Consider the following 24,844-nt stretch of genomic DNA (forward strand, 5'->3'; position numbering starts at 1 on the left):
CCAATGAAATCTGAGAGAGTGTAGCCTCATCTATGGAGAATTTTGCGTGGAACCGTGAAACCCCTCCATTGTCGTCGCCGCACACGGTTTGGCCTCTCGGTAGGGATACTAATCCGTCCGAAACGCGGCGATTGGCAATAAAGACCAATATTTAATGACTCCCGCTGCTGTTGACACGCTCGCTCGCTCGCTCGACGTCCGAGCGGGACATGGGTTGATTCGATTTTTTCCACTTCTTCGCCACTTTTCAGCAGGTTGGCGCTAAGCTGTACAAATGATGATCGTACACGATGTTTTTATCTAATGGCTTGCAGAGACGCGCAGAGCTTTCGTAAGAGCACTTCAGAAATAAGCCCAGCGTCATTCGAAAGTTATGCTAATTAGCGCTGCCCCGCCATCATCGGAACCCGCAAATACCAGAAAGATACCTGTCGCGTTATTTACGACCGATCGTAAACATTTTTAACAGTCTTATCATAGACAATTTATTAGCGGGCTGAAATTCCTATAAATCACATGTTGTTCAGCGGTTGTTTCATTATGCCACACACCGAAAGGATTGAACTGAGCAATTGATACACGCAAAATTCGGAGAATCACCGGAAAGGCCTGGTTTTGGGTGTGGCGCGTTATTCATGTGGAAAAAGTTTATTTCCCCCAGTAAACCTAAGGCTTTTCAGTGATTCGGATGAAATATTGGTGAAAACAATAAAAAATAATGCAAAATATATACCCTCTTTCTCATGACACTCTTTTAATATATCTCTTTTGCCATTATTTCGTCAATTGATTTAGGTTCTCCAACGCCGGACAAAGCTATTGAGTTCCAAGGCATTATTGTATAGTACCTGCATAGGAAGTGATAAAAGCAAGTTAGTTGAAAAAAAATTTTTTTTTTTCTAATTCACCTTCAAACTCACTCCAAAATCATTTTTGGACATCATAGACTACTACGATTTTGTTCCACCTTGTTCTCATGTTAATCTTGTCAATCTGGAAACCCTGGCAACTAGTCTTTGGCGGACGTCCTGATCGTTTTGCAGGTGTGAAATGAAAGGACTCGGTAATTGACGCGTTAATTTTCAAATTCAAATTCAAATTGTTGTTTTTAATATCTAAATAAACCATAAACCATCTGTATAAAAATTGAACTTTTCTATGTTTATATCACGCTCCATTATTAATCAGAAAATCCACTTTTGTTGGCCCATAAATAGATCATTAAAATCGATCTAGATAGCAAAAGTTCAAAACGGGGCCTTACCGAGCAGAGACTGGAAACGTCTTCTGAGGCTACAGATTTTGTGTATTAAGATTAAAATCAATTAAACCTCATATAATCCCAGCCGTCCGCTTCCGTTTCGCTGCTCGTAGGTGGGCCCGAATCTCAAGATTGTAATCTCCAGGACTGGTTTCTTTTTCATTCGTTCCAAGCGACAATCAGAAGCTTTCACAGATGGTCAGTTTTTGATGCCATGTGATGGTCTCCGCTTTATTACTCATTTCGGTTGCTTCTTTATCTTTCTTTTTGTTTCGTAGTCTATCACAACAGAAAAAAACATAACGCGGCGAGAGGCGAGAGTATGCGATCAGCACCGAGCAAGCAAGCCATAATTTAGATGACTTTTATAGTATTTTATTTTATGCTTACAGATTAAATGTCCACTGCGAGTCCCAACTATGACTACAAATACATATACAAATACATGATGCAATGTCCAACAGGAAAAGTCTATGCTGTGCTGTAGAAATGTTCGCCCTCGGTACAAGAACGATTCGTAGCCGAGAACGGTGTGAAGCGACTGCCTGCTCTCGAAATGGTTGTCAATTTTTTGAAGAACTCCGAAAAACAAAGTTCCTTCTCGTTGTCGAGTGTTCGATTCCTGAGACTTACCCGCTCCGTGTCGCAGTCACAGTTCTGGCACCGTCAAGGAAAAGCGAGCGACTGGACTAAGCGATGATGAGGCAGAGATGCAGAAAATTATCCGGATAGCTGAGATGTTCCGAAAGCCACTGCAGGGGAGTATTTTCCGGAACGGTGACACCGTGGGTCCGTGCTTCCACTGGAATGAAAACAAACCAAAGAAAAAAGTTAGTATCTAGTATCTACCGTCACTGGACATGAGGGTGGGACAAAAAATAAATGTTGTGTAACTTTTTAGTTCAATTTTCGCGCCCAAATTTAGGTAATTCCATACGATTTTATATGGGAAAATCTACTTTTTCGAAAATTATTCTCCAGAGATGTCCAGTTGGCTCCTAAAAATATATCGATACATGATATTTGTAGGAAATTTTCCTGGGAAAAGTTTCCTGAAGATCGTAAGGCGCTACACTGCCGCTCATGGCAAGTCCGTCCCAATTGCATTTTTGTCAATTTTGAGTTTATTTATGGAATTAATTTTATGTCTTTGTCTTTTTATGTCTACTTTCGATAGAACAAATATTTTTGAATACTTCGTTCTGAGGAACTATGAAAAAAATAGCAAGTCGGTTTGTCCCATAGCAAAAGTGATCGCAAGTCGGTCCCATTGCAAAAATCTTCCCAATATAACCCCACAGCCAATTATGATTATGAAAAATGTGATATTTACCACAACTTATGGTCTTCAGGTTTAGAATTGGATGTACCAAGTGATATTCGATAGGAGGTTTGATTGAATTTTACACGTTCTACATCGTGTGGCTCTAGCTGATAGTACAATGTTTTCTTCAAGACAAAGTTTCCACCAGTAGCTTTTTTCAGCTGTTGGTTGTTGACAATGAACGCTTCAGGTGTGTCACTGTATTGTTAGTTAAAGAATTCTTGAGTAAATACTACTTTTCGTATTTTATCCGTATTTTATGTAAAGACGTGGGCCAGAATTGTAAGATTATTGTCGTGAATTTCGTTTTGAAGAATTTGTCAGTCATATCAAATACTTCGGTACGCTACTTACTGTTTTTTAACGGAGCAAACATTTTCCTAAGCTATATTTGTTCTTTCATATTTGCTTCCACTGCTACGTCGAAGCTGTCCGCCGTCACGAACGTGTGACCGCTCTCAGGAAAATTTAGAATAAGTTACCTACACTGATTTCGAATTTATCAGTAGTATCAAATGTAAAAACAAAATCTAATTTTATTCTGAGCGGCGCAGTTGGTACATTATGTTATGCTTCTCACAAAAAACTTGTTTAATAAGGCACGAGAGAAGGTCATTTATGAATTGACCAGCGATGGATTCATTCCAAACGCAAGCTATAGCACCGCCATTGATTTGCAGTAGTTTGTTTTTCATCACCGGTCGTAGCCGGCTATGGGACTGACTTGCTATCATTCTGGCTACGTACCGTAAAAGTAATCGCATGTGAGTCCCAGCTTATGATTTTCAACAAATTTTAGTCAAATTTCGGTGTTTATACAAGTTTTATGATGTAAAAGTGTTAGATTGTCATTGCAGTACTTAATTCTGTTGATGGTCTTGATTAAAAAAGCATTTGAGTGCCAAATTTCACCCAAAGCGTTACGATTTTCAATTGCTGTTTTCTCGTCAGCACCAAAACGCAAATGGGACGGACTTGCTATGAGCGGCAGTACAATATTTGTAGAAAAAGTTATTCACCCCAAACTGATTGAATGTCTGACGAACGGCTCAACATTGATTTTTTCCACCAACACAGCACTGCAGTCTCTGAAAAAACGGTAATGGCTAGGGGCACCAAAATTCATAGGAATGGAATGGTTGAATAGCTACGATCTTTCGTTTTATTTTGTTTTGAGCTTTTAGAATGCACTTATTTCATTTTGTCGACCAGTGTTATCAATACGTTGTTCTACAACAGGATAGAGTGCCATGTCATACGTCAAATTAGACCCAACGACGCACAGAGGAGTAACTCGAGTGAAAACCTGGCCAAAATTATTCTCGTTGCTATTTAGCAATATTTTGAGTAATATTTGAGTGAGAAGGGAAAATTAATGATTTCAGAATAATCAGATGTAAAATAAGTAAAATGAACTAGTAATTCTGCATTTTATTTTGAATATTCAACTTCATTATCGCTGATTGAGCACGAGCATGAGCATGAGGATGATTGACCGCCCGCGGTTGCTACTCCGTTATTGCCAGATCAGCAGTAATTACACAGAGAACGAATGGATGATGCTTGGGATTAACATTTATCCTCAATGTGTAAAAACTGGTGACCTTAATCTTTATATTAGGCAATACCAGCGCCGGCTATTCAACTTCAATATCGCTGATTGTTTATAAACTGTATGAAACTAACTCAAAGCACAGTCAAACGCTTGCTTTCTATAATTGTGAAAACACATTGACCTGTTATGGCTGGCTCGAGTAACTCCAAACAACACACACTCAACCAAATGTTTGATTAAAACTCATTCACGAAACTAATCTCATTCAATCATTGTTGAGCTGAAACTTTGTTTGGAGGATGAGACAGGGATCCAACAGGTATTTTATTTTCTTCATTTCCCGTGTACTCGTGAACATTTTTACGTGAAAATTTGTCAAAAACAACGTTTTTTAAACGGGCCGCAAATGTTAATCCGGACGTTTCCGGATAAGATAATAGCAAGAATGTGTTCGCGATGATCTGAACTTCCAACCCCTCGAAGATTATATGATCGGATTCCGCGAGATTTGATAACTATTTTAATATTGAAAACACTCGAAAATACCTAGAAATCACTGATTTCGAAAACTTCTTAAGAGCAGTTATACCTAAAAAATTGTGGAATTTCTACCGACTGGTTTATAAGCATTGAACATGAAGAGCTCATTTGCTGCAAAATATTGATCAACTGTCATTTTTTGACGCCTGACACAAGTTATAAACTATAAATGGTTCTATACTCAAAAAAATGCTTGAAAATTTGTCAATGTTTGCAGCGCTCACAGCATATGTAAATACCGTTAAACCTTAATCGAATGATGGCCTTTTGTGGATCATTTGTTTAAGCTGCAGAAAAAAATATAGCGGCACCAAAAAGCTCAAAAACAAACTTTTTCATTATTTTGGCCAGCTTTTTGTTCTAGGTACTCCTCTGTGCGACGACTGATGGAAAACATGAAGTTTTTGCCGAAATATTTGTGACCCCTCGCAATCCGGACATTAACTCGTTGGATTGTTTGATTTGAACGTTGAAGCACAAGCCTGTAAAACATATCACCCTAGTGCGCTACTACGTTATTGGCTACTAGCTGACCCGGCAAACTTCGCCCCGCCCATTTTTGTGTTTAAATAAAAATTTTTAAACATTCCAAATTCATTGATTTCTTGCGATTTGTTTATAGTCCGGAAATGCACGACGAATCGGCCATAGGATATGATTAAATCGAAATGACAATGGGTTCTGAAAATATCCATATTGGGTGCTATACGGTCATTTTCCGCTGTTTTTCTGGCATCAATCTGTATTCAGGGGTGGTATTCAGTTATTTTGATTATTTTCCAGAAGCTCAAAGTGATCATCTTTAAATTCAAAATGATGTCCAGGGTCAAAGCTTGGCTTCTATGCATCATCTCGATTACGGAAATATCCATATTAAGAAGTTGTTCGGTCATTTTCGGCTGTTTCCCAGAAGTTGCCATCTTACAATTCAAAATGGTGTCAGAGGTCAATTTTTAGCTCCTTGAATCATTCTGGTTCCGGAGATACTCATATTGGGTGGTATTTATTCACTTTAGGCTGTTTCTCAGAAACCGGAAGTCGGCATCTTGGACTTCAAAAAGGCACGTGAAATCAGTTCCTGACCTCTGGGCGTCATTCTGGTTCCAGAAATATTCATATTGAATGGTATTTGTTTTTTTTTTTGCGGCTGTTTGCCAGACACCGGAAGTTGCCATCTTAGAATTCACGGTATTTGGGCAACTCTCGCTGATTCCAGAAACCGGAAATCGCCATCTCTGATTTCAAAATGGCATTTGGAGACATTTTCTGGTCTCTGGGCGACATTCTGATTTCGGAAACACCCACATTAGAAACCGGAAGTTTCCATCTCAAATTTAAAAATGGCGTCTGGAGTCGAGTTTTGGTTTTTGTATAACGACCCGATCATTTTTGGCTGTTTTTCGGAAAACCTGGTTGAAATATCTGTTTAATTTGCATGGAAGACCTCCCTCCCCTTCCCAAGTACGGAGGAATGTCAAACCACCATAGAAATGTGTGTTCGATTTGTATAAGAGCCCTCCCTTCCAGAAGTGGGATAGGTGCCAAACTATGATGGACATATTTGTTACCCCTAAAAACATTCACATGCCAAATATTGTTCCATTTGTGTTTCGTTCGTATAAGACTTCCCGCTTACAAAATTCTCTCCCGTATCCTGTTCCAGCGACTGAGGCCGTTGCAGGAAGCCTTTGTTGGAACATACCAATGCGGTTTTCGAATGGGGCGATCTACAACGGACCAGATGTTTACCTTGAGACAGATTCTCGACAAGTTTCGAGAACACAACTTGCAGACATATCATCTGTTTGTTAACTTCAAGGCGGCGTATGACACAGTGAAACGCAACGAGCTTTAGCAAATAATGCTGGAACATGGTTTCCCAACAAAACTAGTTAAACTGTTACATGCGACGCTTGACGGTTTCACATCATGCGTCAGAACAGTGGGCGAATTTTCGGACGCGTTTGTGACGTTAGATGGTCAGAAGCAAAGTGACGGGCTCTCGAACTTGCTGTTCAACATAGCTTTGGAAGGTGCAATACGAAGGGCAGGTGTGCAGAGGAGCGGCACCATCATCACTAAGTCTTACATGCTTCTGGGCTTCGCGGACGACATAATTGGTGTTAACCGTAGAGCAGTTGAGAAGGCCTTTACGGCTCTCAAAAGGGAAGCTGCGAGAATTGGACTCACCATTAACACTGCCAAAACGAAGTGCATGGTGGCTGGCAGAGAGCGTGGTAGTTCTGCGGGTGTTGGTACTGCGGTGGAGATGGATGGGGATCAGTGCTGATGAAAGTCATTTTCCCCAGCAAAATTCTTCGAAAATAACAGCCAATCATTTTCAATTTTCACTTCCAATGATCGCAGCACTCTTTCAGATACACTAGATTTTCGTCCTAGTAACGTGCTGTTATACTCAGATGAAATAGATCGCGCGCATCGTTCACGGTTACGGAATAAAATTCGACGACGAATCCAACCAAATGATCTTCACTTCAAAGCGAAAAAGAAAAACAAACAGTCCACTCAACCAAAATGAACCTCACCGAAGCACTTTTCCACTGACACTGACCGATGCCTTGACAATCTTCGTTAACTGATAAACTGATTTTGTTGTCTTGCTTTCATCGCATGAAATATAATGAGGTGTTTTGACAGTTCACTTCCATGCAAAAAGCGGGAAGGGAGAACTCTGAAAGGATTGTAAAAAAATAACGTTTACGAATGCTTTTTTTCACTTTCACTCAAGAGTGTCAACAAATATCAACCCTGATGGGGATACATTCGAAGCGGTCGACGAATTTGTTTATCTTGGTACTCTCGTGACATGTGACAACGAGATGAGCCGCGAGGTGAAGAGGCGGATTGCGGCGGCGAATAGGGCTTATTACGGATTGCGTAGCCAGCTTAGGTCCCGTAGCCTACAGATCCGTACAAATTTTGCGCTCTATAGGACTTTGATCTTCCCGGTGGCGCTCTACGGATATGATATATAGAGGGAAGGGGGCCAGCTGCAGAGAAAAATAATTAATCTTCAATCATTCATTCGGTTGTTCTGCGAAGGACAGACAGAAATCGGATACGTGAATCGGGAATTGCAGCTAAATGTGACCGTTCGTAGCACCGTCTGCTAGTAAAATTATGATTGAGCAGAAAGCACACTGTTATATAGCCCACCAAGTACTTGCCGACACTGACAGGATTGGAATACTGCTACCGCTGGCATTAAGATGTGACCGTCCGTCGCGCTGTCCGCTAGCAAAACGATTTTTTTAACCGAAAAGAGATTCTCATATTTGGTATAATATTCTGTCTACCGTGCTAAGGAAAGCATTAAGCTCAGCTAAACAAAATTAGTCGACATTTGCATTTCAACAAGGTTTTGAAGCTAAATTTAATTATTAAGCCTTTGAAATCAAACAAGGTTTCATACCCTGTTCCGATTTTAGATTTTCATTAGCTGACCCAAAAAACTTCGCCCCGCCCTGATATCGACGAGTGCTTGGGGTCTTCGAATGTAGAATCCTGCGATCAATACTCAGAGGCAAACTAGAGAATGGGGTGTGGCGCAGGCGCTGATAATGTCAAGCTGATGAAACACGGCAGGTTACAGTGGGCTGGCCATGTAGCACGGATGGCGGATTAGCGATAATATTTAGCAGGAAACCGGATAAAGGCCGACGACTTCGAGGCAGACCTCGCACGCGCTGGATGTGTGCTGTTGACGAGGATGCCAGAGCAGCGGTCGAGTTCCGAATCGGAATGTAGCACCAAGGCTTTGCTTTTTAGATTGCACCAATTACCTAAAAGCGAAACTACAAACGTACAGTGGAAACAGAAATGGCGTATGGTGACAGCTGAAGGCAAAAGAAGCGTCGAAAAGTAGTAGGAGAGGGGCTTCAATATCGAACTTTTAAACATTTAAACGAAAAAAGATTTTGTTTTGACGTAGAATTACGTCTCACGGTAAAATACAATTAGAAAATCCAAAAACATCGAGAACATCATGAAATTTGTCCACTTTCAAGTGCGTTAATCTCAGTCAGTTTAGAACGGATTTCCTTCATGCTCACAGCTATCGGTTGAAAAATTAGCAATGCAGTTAGAACGGTGATAGCATCCAAAAAATACGTCACGCAAGTGCCGATCAATACATCGGATTTTTTTTTCGCTGATCACTGGCGCTGCGTAAGCAATAGGGTGACATTGCACAGTGGTTCGCCCATAGGCCAAAAATAGAAAAAAAAATTTTTTGTTTCCTGGCTATTATTGATTAAATGGGTCGGTTATAGACCTGAGAATGCAGAATAGCTGTTTTTGTTGGCCTATTTTATGAACAGTTTACCTTTGAGCACGAGATAAGGGGAAGTGTTTGACACTTGCAAAATCAACTTAAACAGACGTGTTTTTTTACGTTGTGTACATATCCGCTGTAGAACAAATTCAATTGCTTCATATGTTTATTTTCATCATGAGCCTTCAGAAAACAGGTTTGTTTTGCTATTGCGGTGTTGTTTGGATAGGTATGTACTAAACTGTAATCCTAATTAGTCGCAAGAGGGAACGTGGTCATAAAGTCAAAGAGCACCACTAATACTTAAATTCATGTAAACTTTTAAATGTGTTCCGCGCGAGATACTATCACCAAATTACCACCAAACGAAAGATTTGGGACATAAAAAAGATTTGTTAAAGGTTCCAGCTGCAGATATTTGCATCTTAGTCGATGACAGGCGGCTAAAGATGGTTACTTTTTGGTTAGAATTTCATACTTTTTACATAGTTTCTTAGAAGAGTTGTGGTACATTCAGCTCAAAGTTACAAGTTTGTTCTTAAACATTTGTCTATATTCGAATTTTGATATTTTGTGTTGGAATACGGGAGTTTCCTGAGGAAATATAATTTTTTTAAGTTATTCCAGAAGAATAACGTAAAAGACGAAAAATCGAACTTTAATCGCTTTGAGGGTTCACCTAACGAAACCAGATTGTGCTTGAATTTTGCATAGGGATTTTTTTCGAGAAAGCAAAACATTTGAAAGCTGCCGTATTTTGAAATTCAATGGTCAAACATTTCCCTATTTTCGATCAACACCATATTATGCATGCATAATAATGGCAATTGGCAGAAAATTTAAACAAGTTGGATGATGGCAGTCCCAGAAAAGTTTGTTATAGTCTAAAAACTCCTAATTCTGTCGATTTCAGTAGTTTTCAAGAGCAATACTGTAAAAAAATGATTTATGACCGCCCTTGCCATACAATTCGAACCACTGTGCATTGGGCCAAAAAAATAACACTGTACTACAAATAAAAAAATGCAAGAACTTCTGAAATGACCCAGTGTAGGTTGTAGGTCTTGTTGAGTGTAACATTCGCTCATACTAGAAATTTTCAAACACCCCTGAAATCTGAAATAAATGCGGTTTTTTGGCCTTCAGCGCAGACAGTATTTTTCAACTCAGTCATTTCTAGGCCGATTTTCTATATTTTAGCAGTTTTGGAAAGGGGATAAACAGAGCTTTCAAAATATATACAAGTTTGTACTATTATCACTAGAACATGTAGAGTTATTTCAGTTTGAATCTTATTTTTTAGATTTTTTCGCGCAATTTTTCAACTTAACTTAAAATTTGCCACCGATTTTCATGAGAAAGATACTACAAATACACTAAAGCTTTAAAATTATATTCAATGACGAATCAAACAAAAATGGTTTTGTGAAAATGGGTGGATATTTGGCTTAGTTACATATTTTTTAAGACAACCAATATGTAAAAAATATACCCCTAAAATTTTAAGTTATGGTTAAAACCCAGTTCTTAGATTCTAGCTCACATTTTTTATTTTTAACTCAGTTATTTTTCAACTGATTTTCTATATTTTCGCCGTTCCGGAAAGGCGAAAAATATGACTTTCAAAATACATAAATATATATAATATTTAATTTAAGACTATTCATCACATATGGGTAAACTCTATAGACATATTTACTTGTATTGAAAGTCATATTTTTCGCTTTTTTAAAACGGCCAAAATATAAAAATTCAGTTGAAAAATAACCGAGTTAAATACAAAAATGTGAGCTAAGGTTTAAGAACTGGGTTTTGACCATAACTTAATTTTAAGGGTATTGGAAAAACTTCAAGTATGCGCACAAGTTATATTTGACTAGAGCTATAACTTACACTAGGTCACATTAAAAGTTCTTGCTTTTTTACCATTTGTAGCACCGTGAAATAATTGTGCGATAGAGGCCAAAATTCTGGTTTTCCTGGAAAATATACAACTAAACCAAATATTCACCGAATCCGACAAAACCACTTTTGTTTGATTCGTCATTGAATATACTTTCAAAGTTTCAGTGTATATGTACTATCTTTCTCAAAAAAATTTAAAACCGGTCAAATAACAACTAAGTTAAAAAAAAATTATGCAGTGAAGTCTAAAAACCCTATTTTGACCATAACTTCAGATTTTAGGGGTGTTTGGAAAATTTCTAGTATGACCGAATGTTACACTCAATAAGACCTACAACCTACACCCAGTCCCATTAGAAGTTCTAAATCACTGTAGCACAGTGTAATCTGTGCGAAATTTCAGCTCAATCGGACATAATCTAGGGGTGCCTCAAAGCGCTCAAAGTTGTGTTTTTTCCACCTTCAAAAAACTACTAAGAGGGGGGGATCTCGACGTTTTATGCATTTCTAAGACATTTGGCATCGAAAAAAAAATTTCGATTTTTCCTATTTCCTGTACTCCCCCCCTTAGTAGTTTTTCGAAGGTCGAAACATCACAACTTTGAGCGCTTCGAGGTACACCTGAATCATGTCCGATTGAGCTGAAATTTTGCACAGATCATTCTTTGAGCCAATGAACAAAATGTACATGGTCGGTTTTTGAAATTCGATAATAAATTTTTTTTTTCATACAAGCATTGCCACCCTGGTAACCACTTCGGGTTGTGAAACTGGTTCCTTCTATATGCATGAAGTACTTTATGGAATTCCTCTGTCTCCGTCAACGCTCATTGTCATTTTCAATTGACGATCTTCAGATGATAATGACACTGTTAATCTTCACTTTCAATTAAAAATCATATCTTCTCTTTTCAAGCCCTTCGGCTGTCAAAATCAATGCAAGAGCATCCGAGTAGTTTTCATTCGATACACAAAGTGTTTGAAAATGTAAGAAATGATTTTTAATTGAAAGCGCCGGGTCATAGTGTCACCATGATTTTATAATTGTCAATTGAAAATGACTTTGTCATGTTCTGGTACTGACACACTGTCCTTATCAGAACCAAAAAGTTGGTGACTCTGTTCCGTTGGATGCAATCATTTCAATTTATGAGTGGAGATACAGTCATGAAGAAAATAATAAATTCACTTGCAGTGTTGGATAATTTTTCATATTTGCGCAGTAATTTTAATTGTTGTATGATGTTATGTTACGTCATTGCGACCTGCAGACACTCTTTTTAAAAGAGGAACGATGAAATAACTGGAGAAATTTCTTTGTCGGTGATTCCGATTTTTTTTTTGCGTGAGTTATTGTTTTTAAATTGGCGAAAAAAATAAATACACTATTGAAATACAGGTTGGACCCGATAATCCGGAGACTCGATTATCCGGAAACTCGATTATCCGGAATTTTAGACTCGATTATCCGGAATTTCATTTTTTGGTGTCCGTTTACAATTTTTATTCCGAAATTTTGTCTTGACCATCGCTTCTGGCAAATTTGTCACTTCCGGCATGTGTTGGACATGTTCGAATTAAGTGAAAATAATCAATGTCCAATTAATTTTTTTTTTTTGCTTCTTAAGATTTTACCCCCTTTCGTCTCAGAAGTAACTTCTGGTTACGCCACTGCATAATACAAGTAAAATAAAGAAAAGAAATATTTATTTTATGTTCGTGATTTGCAAAATTTCAGTATTTTTTGTGTGATTCGATTATCCGGAAAACTCGATTATCCGGAATGAAAATTTTTTTGATGTTCCGGATAATCGAGTCCGACCTGTATACATACAAAACATATCGTTAGCAAAGTGATATTTTACGCTACAAAACTCACTTTCAATATTTTGTGGCTTGTCCTGTGTTTTGTAAAACCATATTTAATCTTCGTGGTATGTTTACCACCAGGTTTTCACGAATAGAAGCTGGACTAGCATTTCACGCTGCCTGTACGACGTTCCATAAGTCTGTTTTATTTTTTGGATGATGCTTCGCTACCTAGACTTTCCCAATCTTCCATAGAATTTTTAAAGGATTTAAATTAGGATTCTGCGCTGGTCAAACTAATAATTTTATATTTTCGTTTGAAAATCATCTTCGTGTTTTCAATACTGTATGTTTAGGATCCATCCCGTTTTTCGTTTTAGGCTGCGAATGTTCATATATCAGTTTTCGAAAATATTCACAATTTTTTGTGTAAATACTCAAAATTTAAAATATTGGATTTTGGTCTCTAGTTTGACCATTATCATATTCAAACGAGCTTCTAACATTTTAAGAGGATTTTCTTCGTGATATTTGCAATTCAAAAAGCCTTATTTTACGTGGGTCCATACAATTTGGAACGTATCTCCCTCGTAAAAAAGACCTTAGTGTAATGTCGATTTAGTGCGAATGCACCCCAAACACACCGAAGCACCAGCCCTTAAAATATAATGACAATCGGATAAAAACATGAATTTTGGGAATTATTTTTGTGTGTGCGGCTGTTAAGCCAATTATCCTCCTGGCATGTCTCAGATACGACCCTTTAGTTAATAATTTAAAAATACGCGATTATCCAGCAACAGGCTTGCATCACTGCAACCATGGAAACGTTTCGTGAGACGTTTGCTCGTTTTGATAACCCGAAATCATTAGTTTCGGACAACGGGACACAATTCACAAACAATTTGTTTGTTGGAAATTGCTAACTAAAATTTGAATTGTCTATAAAATAGATGCTTTTAGGTTTTATAATTTGGAATGATCACTAGCGTCATAATACATCATCGTTATACGTTTATTCTTGAAGAAACCTGAAATTCAGAAATATGTTATAAAACTTGACCGCAATGAAAACATTTTTCTGGCATTTGTTCGCCCTATATGTTCAAACATTGTACGGATGGAAAAGAAAAACTCTAACGTTTCCTCCCAGCCACAATTCTTACTACATACATGCGGCTTGTTCGACCTCAAAATCAACTGGATGGTTGCACAACTATCTGTAGTCAAATTACATAATCGATTTATGTGATTCCTTGAAAACATTTGTACCTGACAAGGTCTTTAAAATGGTTGAAATAGCAGCTCTGGTTTTTGGGAAGCAAAAGCAAAGCCTTGGTGCTGCATTCCGATTAGGAACTTGACCCCTTGTTTACAATACACAGAATTCGCAGCCAACCGTTAAGTGTACAGGACAATTGCGGGGCTAGCGCTACGATACTACTGACACTAACAGTCTCTCCCGAGTCAAGACTCGAACCTACGACGAATGGCTTGTTAGGCCAGCATCGTACCTCGAGACCAGCTGGGGAGGTTTTTGGGAAGAATATGACCAAAAATTAGAAGTTTTCCAATTCCAACGTTTAACTCATTCTGTTATACATTTCGCGAGAGTAAAACAATCGGCATCTTACATACATAATATAGTACGGCCAAAACCGGCGCTTTTATCTTATGTATTCAAAATATATCCAAATTCCTTTGGCGAATTAAAAACACAGAGGAAACATAAAAGGTTGTGCCATCTCCGAAGTCAAGAATGTGGCTGAGAATGGAATTTCCTGGAAACGACTAGCGCGCACAGTAACCGTCAGAACCGATCAAAACCTTCAACGTGTTCTCGAGTGTGGCGTTATCCCGTCGTTTTTTTCTTTCTGCAAGGCATAAGGGGATCGACATAAAATTCTTTGTGAATCCACTTTCAAGCTGAACCAAACTGAGACGAGATGCAATCAGTAGGGTGAGTTCTAGGAAACCTCTAATTGTTTATTTAGAATTTACGATATTCACGTAAAATTTGCTCATTTTGATGTGAAACCGAAACTGCTAAAGATTCCCCGAGGATGTAAATCAAACGTAAATCTTAAAAACAAAAATTATTTGAATCATTGCTAAGCTGCAACTAAGCAACTGACGTCGTTGCAGGCGCCTGCAATATAGTTCTATTTTCATCCATCCAAAGACGTGCCCCCAACCACGTACGATCGCGGAAAACCCGTTCGTTTGACGTCAAGTATCTTTTGAATGGAGTGGCCACCACCCTTTAGCACATACATAGACATAAGGGAACGAAAGAAATAAGCTCACAATACTGTACTGTAAGTACACAATGACTTGTCACTCGCGCTACCATCATCAGACAATGTGACCCGCTGCTGCTAGGTGAGGTGCCAGTTTTACTCGGAAAATAGTTTATTTTTAGCGAGTTCACATAGCACCCAAATCCGACCTGGTAAGAGGCCGTTCCTAAACCACGTGGTCATAAAGAGGGGGACGGGGGGGGGGGGGGTTGTCCAAAGACCACGAAAGACTACGCACGGGGGTGGGGGGGTTAACGAAATGCCCACGTGGTCTTTTTTCCTGACTTATAATTTATTGTTGCCACTAAGTCAAGAATGGAGCTTTTGCATATATATATAGAAATATAGAATGTACTGAAAGTTTAATAAATTCAAGTTTAAAATTTAAGTGAATTTCTGACACTTGACAAGTGAAAAGACCACGTCGTTAAAGTCGCAAGGGGGGGGGGGGGGTTGGCTTAAAGACCACGAAAGACCACGAAAGACCACGGGGGGGGTACGGGGGGTGTAAAAAGTGATCAAAAAATGACCACGTGGTTTAGGAACGGCCCCGTAAGCAACTCGTGCCGGCAATTGTCACCAGGGGCAGTGAAGTTCAAAAGGCGGTTGATAAGGTGAGGTGTAGATTTCTGGTGAAATTGAACGTTCGATGGAGTCTCAAATTCATGCTGAACAAGAAACAAACAGTTGAAAATTGTGAATTTGAATTAGAAATTATCGTTTTGGGCAGGTATGAAATTATCATTCTTCCTGAGATAATCTTTTATCTGCACGTTGCATGGACGTACCCATTTTTGATATCCTGATCTAAATGTTCAAATCAGCATGATTGTAACTTCTTCGGGGTATTTACCGAAACGAAAGCATAGCAACGAACGTGACTTCGAGAAGGCACTTCAGCAAGGTCGTTTATCAGCTAGAAATTAAGGTAAATTCAATTAAAACAATCTTAGCCACTCAATCATTCCTGTCGCCAGAAAGTTTCATTAAGCGCTAACCTCAAGCCAACTACGTAACACAAGCAAGCAGCCCCGGAGGTATGTGAACGGTACAAAAATAAAAGCGAATTTGGCGCAGTCTCCACATTACGACAGCACAACATCGGCCGTCAGTCGATTCGAAGCGGGTAAACATCAGTCACATTAGATCACATCTTGACGACCCGACGAAAAAAAAAAACAAAAATCAAAAACACACTCAGTAAGTAATCCATGAAGCTTCTTAATTCAAGATGACCGCTAGGTCATCAGGACTAATGGCAATAGACGCACCTCAATCACTTATCACTAAAATCCACAACGAACAGCTCGAACCTAGATTTTGACACGGTGAATCGTGTTTCAAGGCTTAAAATTATCGTCCGCGAGCGCGAAGAAAGGCGCTATTTCTTCTTGGCTGTGATGTTGAGTACGAGCGAAAGAAAAAAAGAACCAGAAAATACCAATCCATCCATGTACCAGTTCGTGAGCATAGCTCCAAGTATGATGACAGTTCTACAAGGTATGCCACATTTTTATCTATCCACGCACACAAACAAATCTCGTTATGAAAATTTTCGTTTTTTGTATGGAATTCGGAACATTTTCGGAAATTTATCGTTTTATGTTGTTTTATATTTGATTTTTTTAATTGGAGAGTGAATCTCCAGTTGAAACACACTAGAAATTGATATTAATTTAGATTTAGTGTGAAAAATTGCGACAATATGTCGAAATAAAATATATAAAAATGCTATATTTCTAATAGTTGGAGCATAATCTTAGTCATTGTCATAGCTCATGACTTTTGTTACTGTATGAAACATAAGCGACTCAATTTAGAAGCGCTATTAGACTACAATAAAAAAACGAAAAGTGCAAAAAGGTTACCGGCAAATTGATGAAAAATAGCATATTTTACCTAAACCGCAGCATGTTTATGTATTCCCCACAAATAAAACATGTTTCAACATCATTTCTATAGCTTTTCAGGAAAGTATGTTTTATAAGTTTAGTTTAAAATGCAAAATCATTTCAAATTTCATACAAAATTGGAAAAAGTTCATAACGATCACTAATACTAATGCATCGACGTGAATAGCATACCTTGTAGAACTGTCATCATACTTGGAGCATAGCTAGCGAGTGACGCACGACGGCTTAGCAGCAGCAACAGCAGCACCAACGACAGAAACTCGCGCGAGAGCAATGGCGCCCCAATATCAATCATCGCCCGCACTTGACACATGTGAGCTAAGCGATAAACTTTACGACGTTTCTCCCCGTGCGTTGTCATCTTCTCCGCCCTGCCTGGTTGAATGCTTGTAGCAGCAACCAAGCGACAAAGACAACGACGACGATTCAACGATTGTCGACTTCACTCAGGCGAGTGTGTTATTTGTTGTTCTACGAATTGGATTGCGTTTTTTAGGGTGGAAGATGACGAAGTCAGGGTCGAGGAAGGAGGTTGTGTGCGCTTCGGATCGGATTTGTTGAGGCGCTAAGTAGGCCGTATTTTAGTGATAGATCGATCGTACGCCAGCTAATGAGCTGAGACAGAGCAGCATTTTTTTTGCTACCGAATAGACGATGAGAATTAAAGTAAGTTCGATTAGAAAGACTTTCGGAAGTCTTATTTCTTAAACTAACAACCCTAATCCATAGTATAATAGAATGACAGCTCCAAAAAAAAATGCTGCTACGCACGAATGAATCGCGCATCGCAACGTCAGAGTAAACACAGCAGAAAGTAGCAAAATAGTGTCCTACTGCTTGCTGCCTGGTCGGATCGGACCGAACCGGTTGGTCTGCTTCTTGGCAACAGAAAGTTTTGGCAATCGACACCACATCGCGCGAGCCGCGGAATTTGTGTGCGCTAGTTGACTTGACAGTTGAAATCCCGTACGTCTTTACTCGATTTGCGCTAACGCTGGTGACTCAATGTCTGAAAATATCCGACCAACAAAGAAAGGAAAAAAACAAGAGCACTGCATGCCGCAAGCGGTTGAGCAGGATCGGTGTGAGGAGTTTCACAGAATAAATAATCCCAGAATCAAACAGATAATTGAATATAAATTGAATGCAAATACCATTCAAGCCAAATTTATATCCAATCAATATTTATTCTTGATCCAGTCCAAATCTCATACAAATATAGGCTAAATCCATTCTAAATCCAATATAAATTCAATACAAATCCAAATCAAATTCAAATCCAACCCAATCCAATCCCATCTGAATCCATACCAAATCTTTTCCAAAATCAATTTAATTTCCGGGTCTCGTCTGGAATGTAGAAGGCTTGTAAATGTAGAACGAACGTCGGCTCTCAGGAAAAATAGTCGAATGACAATCACGCATCGAAGAGAGACACACTGTCATTCGTTTAGTGATGTTATTTAGGTTTATTTCTGTCTACTTCATTCTATTTCTGTTGAGAAATATTATAACTAGATCAAAGATATAAGTAATTTCCAACATCCCGCACTTAACGTGAGTAATTCTCTTTTGGGAATAAAATGTCGTGGTGATGATTACTCGTTTTTCAAGCGGGCTTGCTGTTCTCCTCAATATGTGGAAAGGCCCAAGTGAATATTCACCGCTCACTTTTTGCCCAACATGTAACTGCGTGTATACCATGCGCTGCGTGTAACAATTTTTTTACACCAAACTTTTCTATTCGGCTTTGTGTTGAGTTTCTGCCGCTCGCAGAAAAATTAATCAAACCGATCAAACGATTATAACAAACGGGTAACACAAATATATCTGAATTTGTCAAAATTTTGTACATACATTTTGCTATAATCCTGATATTTTTGACTAACCGGGCTTTCACCACAGCTGAGTAAAACAAGAGTGGTAAATCACTCTAGTGAGAATACACAGAAGTACGACGCGGTGCGCACTGCTGGGATAAATTCGATAGTATTCGAAGAGCAAACATGCGTGACGAGCAACTGGATTTATTTTTTTTTTTTTTTTAGTTTCGAGATGCACAGCAAACAACGCCGTCTACTTTCCTACCTAGATTCTCCCCTCATTTGATGTATTCTTTCCTGTGAGAAAATCTACAACAGTTTATTACCTCTCTGAAGATATTTCAAATTCCATCGCGGTGTTTTTTTACGAGCTACTCAGATACACACAATTCGCTGCTCCCTTCAAGCAAGTGCGTCACCTTGCCCACCAGTGTGAGAACAGTTGTTTTCACAGTGAAAGATATTCCCCAACATCCTAGTGATTCTCTAAGGAGAAATGATAAGTCTGTTGACATGTTTGCTCAAGAATGTATTTAGACAGCGAGCCACCGTATGAAACAAAATAATTCGTTCGTTAAAAATTAAATTCTTTAGTTTTTAATTTCACTAAAAAACTATTGCTGACAGTGAAATATATCAGCCCTGTTGTCTCATCTAGGCGTTTCTTCGCAACTTCCCGGACAAACACTTGAGTATCGCATAGATTCTCTAGGTTTATCACACTGGAATCGTAGCGTCCTCGATAAGGAATCCTCAAGGCTACCATGTCTAATAAGAATTTACGGATTTTGAACCCTTCACTCTGAAGAATTCGCAGAATTGAAATCGATCGTCGTCCCCGGAGATTTTGAAGGACCCCACCTTAACTAACACGCGGAGAATTCTGAGTGGATCATGAATTTTGTGTTTGTGGTTTTTTATCAAGACCGTTTTTAAAAATAAATCAGTAGCGCCCCAAGGAAGTAATCTCAGCCTACTACTACTACTACTACTTTGTTTAACTATAGTGTTGGAAGAAAAATCACAGACGTGTCCGATTTGGGCGATTAAAATTTCTAAATGACTTTTGACTCACACCGAGCTGCAATCATCTCCGATTGCAGATTGCTGAGGATTTCTCGGATTCTCAATGTTGAATCATTGTATTGTGCCCTCGTACGACCAATTGTAGAGAATGCGTCAATCGTGTGACAGCCGAATCAGGTTTCGTGAAGTCTCAAAATCGAACGTGTTCAAAAACGGGTTATCGATCAAGCACTGGAAAATCTACCTTGGAGAAATCAACCTTGGATAAATCACTATGATGTTTAGCGCCGTACCACGAAAGATGCCAGCTACTGGCCCTTGGTACACTGAAACGACGAAGGAAACTACAACAAACGTTGTTCGTAATCAGAATGTACCACGATGTAGCTGGTGCCCCCAAACTATTTAAAAGTTTAAACTTTGGTATAACAAATAAGAGAGGAGCTCGTAGCCTCAAGGTACAGAGTTCGAATCTTAGTAGACTCGGTGTCAGAGGTGTCAGAGGTGAGGCACAACTTACTACAGCATATTCTTGGCCACATATTAGACATAATTATCCTGATGGCTTATTAATATAGATCAATTACAAACGAAAAAATCATGTGATGTCAGAGTTATAAAACTTCCTACTCAATTGTACTCAAGTACTTTGCACTGCTAGCTTTGTGTGAATATAATATTTTTATTTAGTTTGATTTACAGATATACTGGCCTTTTAGTTATTCCAATAACAAGGATTTTCTGCTGATAAAATATATCTAAATGGTATAGTTGCTTGGCGCAGCTACTCTTGAAGATGGCTGGAGGGACATTCGATCAGCCATAGGTAGTACTGCTGTAGCGGCGCTTGGTACTATAGCTCCGAACAGGAGTAACGACTGGTTTGACGACGAGTGCAAACAGTTAGTGGAAGAGAAGAATGCAGCACGAGCGAGAATGCTGCAACACCAAACGAGGGCGAACGTGGAGCGCTACCGACGCACACGGAACAGGAAAAAACTCGGTCTTACGGAAGAAGAAGCGCCAGCAGGAAGATCGAGATCGCGATACGATGGAGGAACTCTACCGTGCGAATGACATACAAAAATTCTACGAGAATCTGAACAGTTCCCGCAAAGGCTATGTGCCACAAGCCGACATGTGCATGGACCTGGACGGCAACCTTCTCACGAACAAAGTATGAGGTGATTGACAGGTGGAAGCAGTACTACGATGAGCACCTTAAGGGCGATGTAGCAGAGGACGACGACAGAGTGGTAGTAAATCTCCGTGTACGCGCAGATGACGACAGAATTCCAGCCCCTGACCTCCAGGAGGTTAGAGAGGAGAAACAATAAAGCCGCTGGAGCTGACCAACTCCCCAGCGAGCTGTTGAAACACGGTGGTGAATCACTGGCTCATGCGCTACACTGAGTTACCAAGATTTGGGAGGAGGAGGTAGTACCGGAGGAATACACCGGAGAGTACAGAAGTTCCATCTACAAAAAAGGCGACAAGTTGGATTGCTGCAACTACCGCGCAATCACGTTGCTCAACGCCGCGGCCTACAAGGTACTCTCTCAAATTCCGTGCCGTCGACTATCACCGTTTGCAAGGGAGTTCGTGGGGCACTACCAAGCGGGATTTATGGGTGCCCGCGCCACCACGGACCAAATATTTGCGATACGGCAGGACCTACAGAAGTGTAGTGAGTATAACATGCCCACACATCATTTGTTCATCGATTTTAAATCGGCATACGACACAATCGTTCGAGATCAGCTCTAGCAGATTATGCACGATTACGGCTTTCCGGATAAACTGACACGGTTGGTCAAGTCGACGATGGATCGGGTGATGTGCGTAGTTCGAGTTTCGGGGACACTCTCGAGTCCCTTCGAATCTCGAAGAGGGTTACGGCAAGGTGATGGATTATCGTGCTTGCTATTCAACATCGCTTTGGAAGGTGTGATACGTAGGGCTGGTATCGACACGAGTGGCACGATATTTAGAAGGTCTGTTCAGCTCTTTGGCTTCGCCGATGACATTGATATTGTTGCACGAACTCTTGAGAAGATGACGGAGACGCACATCAGACTGAAGGCTGAAGTCGGAAGAATTGGACTGGCCATAAACGCATCGAAGACCAAGTACATGAGAGGAAGAGGTTCCAAAGAAGACAGTGTAAACCTCCCGCCTCGAATTCATATTAGCGGTGATGAAATCGAGGTGGTAGACGGGTTCGTGTATTTGGACTCACTGGTGACTGCTGACAACAGGACTATGCTATCGCTGTCAAATCTCATATATTTGCAGTGTACCCAACATCTCAATGGTCCGCTGACACTAGCGGTACCCGGAAAATGGGCAGTTTACTCTAAAGGGAAGAATTTTCGGGCAACTGCTCCATATGTTGGCCCTATCTATTGATGACAAAACAAAACTAACGGACGCACGCCGACCTTATCATAATCGATTGGTGCTACAACTAATACGCCACTACTGTTTTTTTTGTGAGTTTAGTGAAAATAATGAATACAACACTAACATGTTTGATACTAACAAAGCGATAGGTTTTTTATTACTAAGCAGTTCCACAAAAAATGTCCCAGATTTAATGTTTTATTTATATTGTCATTTTTAATTTGGCTGAAACTTCGATAGGCAAAAAATGCCATTCTGTGCTACTGGTTTATTTTTTTGCAACACGACTCATTTTTGAGAAGCTATTGAAAAATGCTATTTTGGGAAGGTATTGATGATTACAAATATTTTCAGGGCCAGAACGGTTTGTTTGATCGGTATGACATCTTCTATAAAGCTGTAGTTAGTGTTTTTGTCTCTCCGAAAAAATATACACTTTAAAACGATTTTATTTTTAAAAAAAAGTAACAGAAAAATGTAAAATTATTGTCAGGTTTCACCTATTATTGCTCGGGGGTTAATGAAGACATAGATAACCAATCTTTTGCAGAAAGATGCTCTGCATTATGATGAACCATCATGCAAAAATTTAACGCCCTAGGACATCATTTACCCCCTGGACGATAATAGGTAAAACCTGACGATAATAGAGCCGATATCTATCTAAAAAGGCTCATTTTTTTAAAAATATATTTTTTATGAAAACTACAAAAGATTACCTAAACAATGCAGCCAAAGAAAAAGTTATAGAGTGTATATTTTTTTCGGAAAGACAAAATTATTATCTACAACTACAACTTTATCGTAGACGTCAAACCGATCAAACAAACCGTTTTGGCCCTAAAAATATTTATAATCATAAATACCTTCTCAAAATAGTATTTTCAATAGCTTCTCGAAAATGAGTCGTGTTCCAAAAAATTGAACCAATTGCATAAAATGACTATAGAAACGTTTATGCAAAGTTTCAGTCAAATTAAAAATAACGATACAAATGGAATATGAAAACTGGGACATTTTGTGTGAAACTGCTAAGTAATAGAAAACCTTTCGCTTTGTTAGTATCAAACATGCTAGTGTTGTATTCATTATTCTCACTAAACTCAAAAAAACAGCAGTTGCGTACTAGTTGTAGTATCAATCGATTATGATTCATGGAGCTAGTAGGGTTGTGCATCCACTTGGTCTCAGTAGCCAGGTTACTACGTTGGTCGCGCGGTATACGTTGAATATTTTAATACTCAGCTTGGAAAATAGGTTCAATCGATGGGTTAACACTGATGCTCACCTAATTTTTTTCTTGCATCTTATAGCATTTTTTCTCAGCTTTCCAATGCTGGTCTCAGATCGAAATTCGGTAGTTGCGAACCTGGTCAAAATTGCATTTTTCTGATATAATCTAAGATGGCGGCCAAATTCAAGATGGCAGCCCAAATTCCGATTACTTCAAATGAAAGCTCTATCATTCCTCTTTACAGAATGGTGCTACTTGTAGTACTTTACATAACGAATTTTAGAGTTACAGCTCAACTAATACATCAAGAATTGCAAACTTTTCTAAAAACTGTTCCGCCCCTTGGTGACCAAGGGTTTAACAAATTCGATCAAACAAAAATGGCATTATCATTTTTTCTCTATTTTTAATAACTATGTGCATTCATATCAAATTTGAAATACCTTGTGCACCTAGTGGCCTAGTTTCAACGAGAATTGCTCATCTACAAAACACTGATCAAACCGGTCCTCTACGGCCACGAAACCTGGACCATGCTCGTGGAGGACCAACGCGCCCTCGGGGTTTTCGAACGGAAGGTGCTGCGTACCATCTGTGGTGGAGTGCAGATGGAAGATGAATCATGGCGGAGACGGATGAACCACGAGTTGCATCAGCTGCTGGGAGAACCACTCATCGTACAAACGGCGAAAATCGGGAGACTACGGTGGGCTGGGCATTAGACTGGGACACGGTTATATGGGAAAAAAGCGATGGTGTTATTTTTTCGCTCCCATGCACTTTTCGTGTTCCTTATGGATCCCATAACAACTGTGTAACTTTTCAGATCGATCAGTGAAACGCCCGATTTGCGCCCGATTTTTGAAGTTTCCATACGATTTTATATAGGAAAATCCACTTTTTCAAAACTTGTTCTCTAGAAATTCCCAGTTGGCTCCTAAAAATATATCGAAACATGGTATTTGTAAGAAATTTTCCTGAGGAAAACTCTTCTGAGCCAACATTTATTTTTTGTCCCACCCTACTGGGCATGTCGTTAGGATGTCGGATGACAACCCGGTGAAAATGGTTCTTGATAACGACCCGACTGGAACGAGGCGACGGGGCGCGCAGCGAACAAGGTGGCTCGATCAAGTGGAAGACGACCTGCGGGGCCTCCGCAGACGACATGACTGGCGAGCTGCAGCCATGGACCGAATTGAATGAAGACGACTTCTTCGAACAGCAAAGGACACTTCGGATTGGAGCTGACTGGTAAGGTAAGTATGGTATAGTTTAAACACAAGATGAATTCGTGTGACTTCAACTTCTTCGCGAATTAGCCAATACAGAAGCCCCAAGAGGCCAATTTAAGAATGATTAGGACAAAATAGACCCCAATGGAGTTTTTTGGTTGGAAAATATGTAAACAAAATAACATAATTTATATATTTAAAATCAATGTTAGTGCAGAATAT

General features: G+C 39.4%; 1 protein-coding gene across 1 annotated transcript in view; it reads right to left on the minus strand.

The window, feature by feature from the left end:
- Positions 1-1,448: 1,448 nt before the first annotated feature.
- LOC129725397 (autophagy protein 5) overlaps positions 1,449-24,844 on the minus strand; it is a 48,159-nt gene continuing 24,763 nt past the window's right edge. Inside the window, exon 7 of the mRNA XM_055681184.1 lies at positions 1,449-2,063. Coding sequence (XP_055537159.1) covers positions 1,951-2,063 — 113 coding nt within the window. The 3' untranslated portion in view covers positions 1,449-1,950. The remainder of the gene's footprint in view (positions 2,064-24,844) is intronic.

The sequence above is a fragment of the Wyeomyia smithii genome, chromosome 2 (genome assembly GCF_029784165.1).
Source record: "Wyeomyia smithii strain HCP4-BCI-WySm-NY-G18 chromosome 2, ASM2978416v1, whole genome shotgun sequence".
In the NCBI taxonomy this organism is placed as follows: Eukaryota; Metazoa; Arthropoda; class Insecta; order Diptera; family Culicidae; genus Wyeomyia; species Wyeomyia smithii.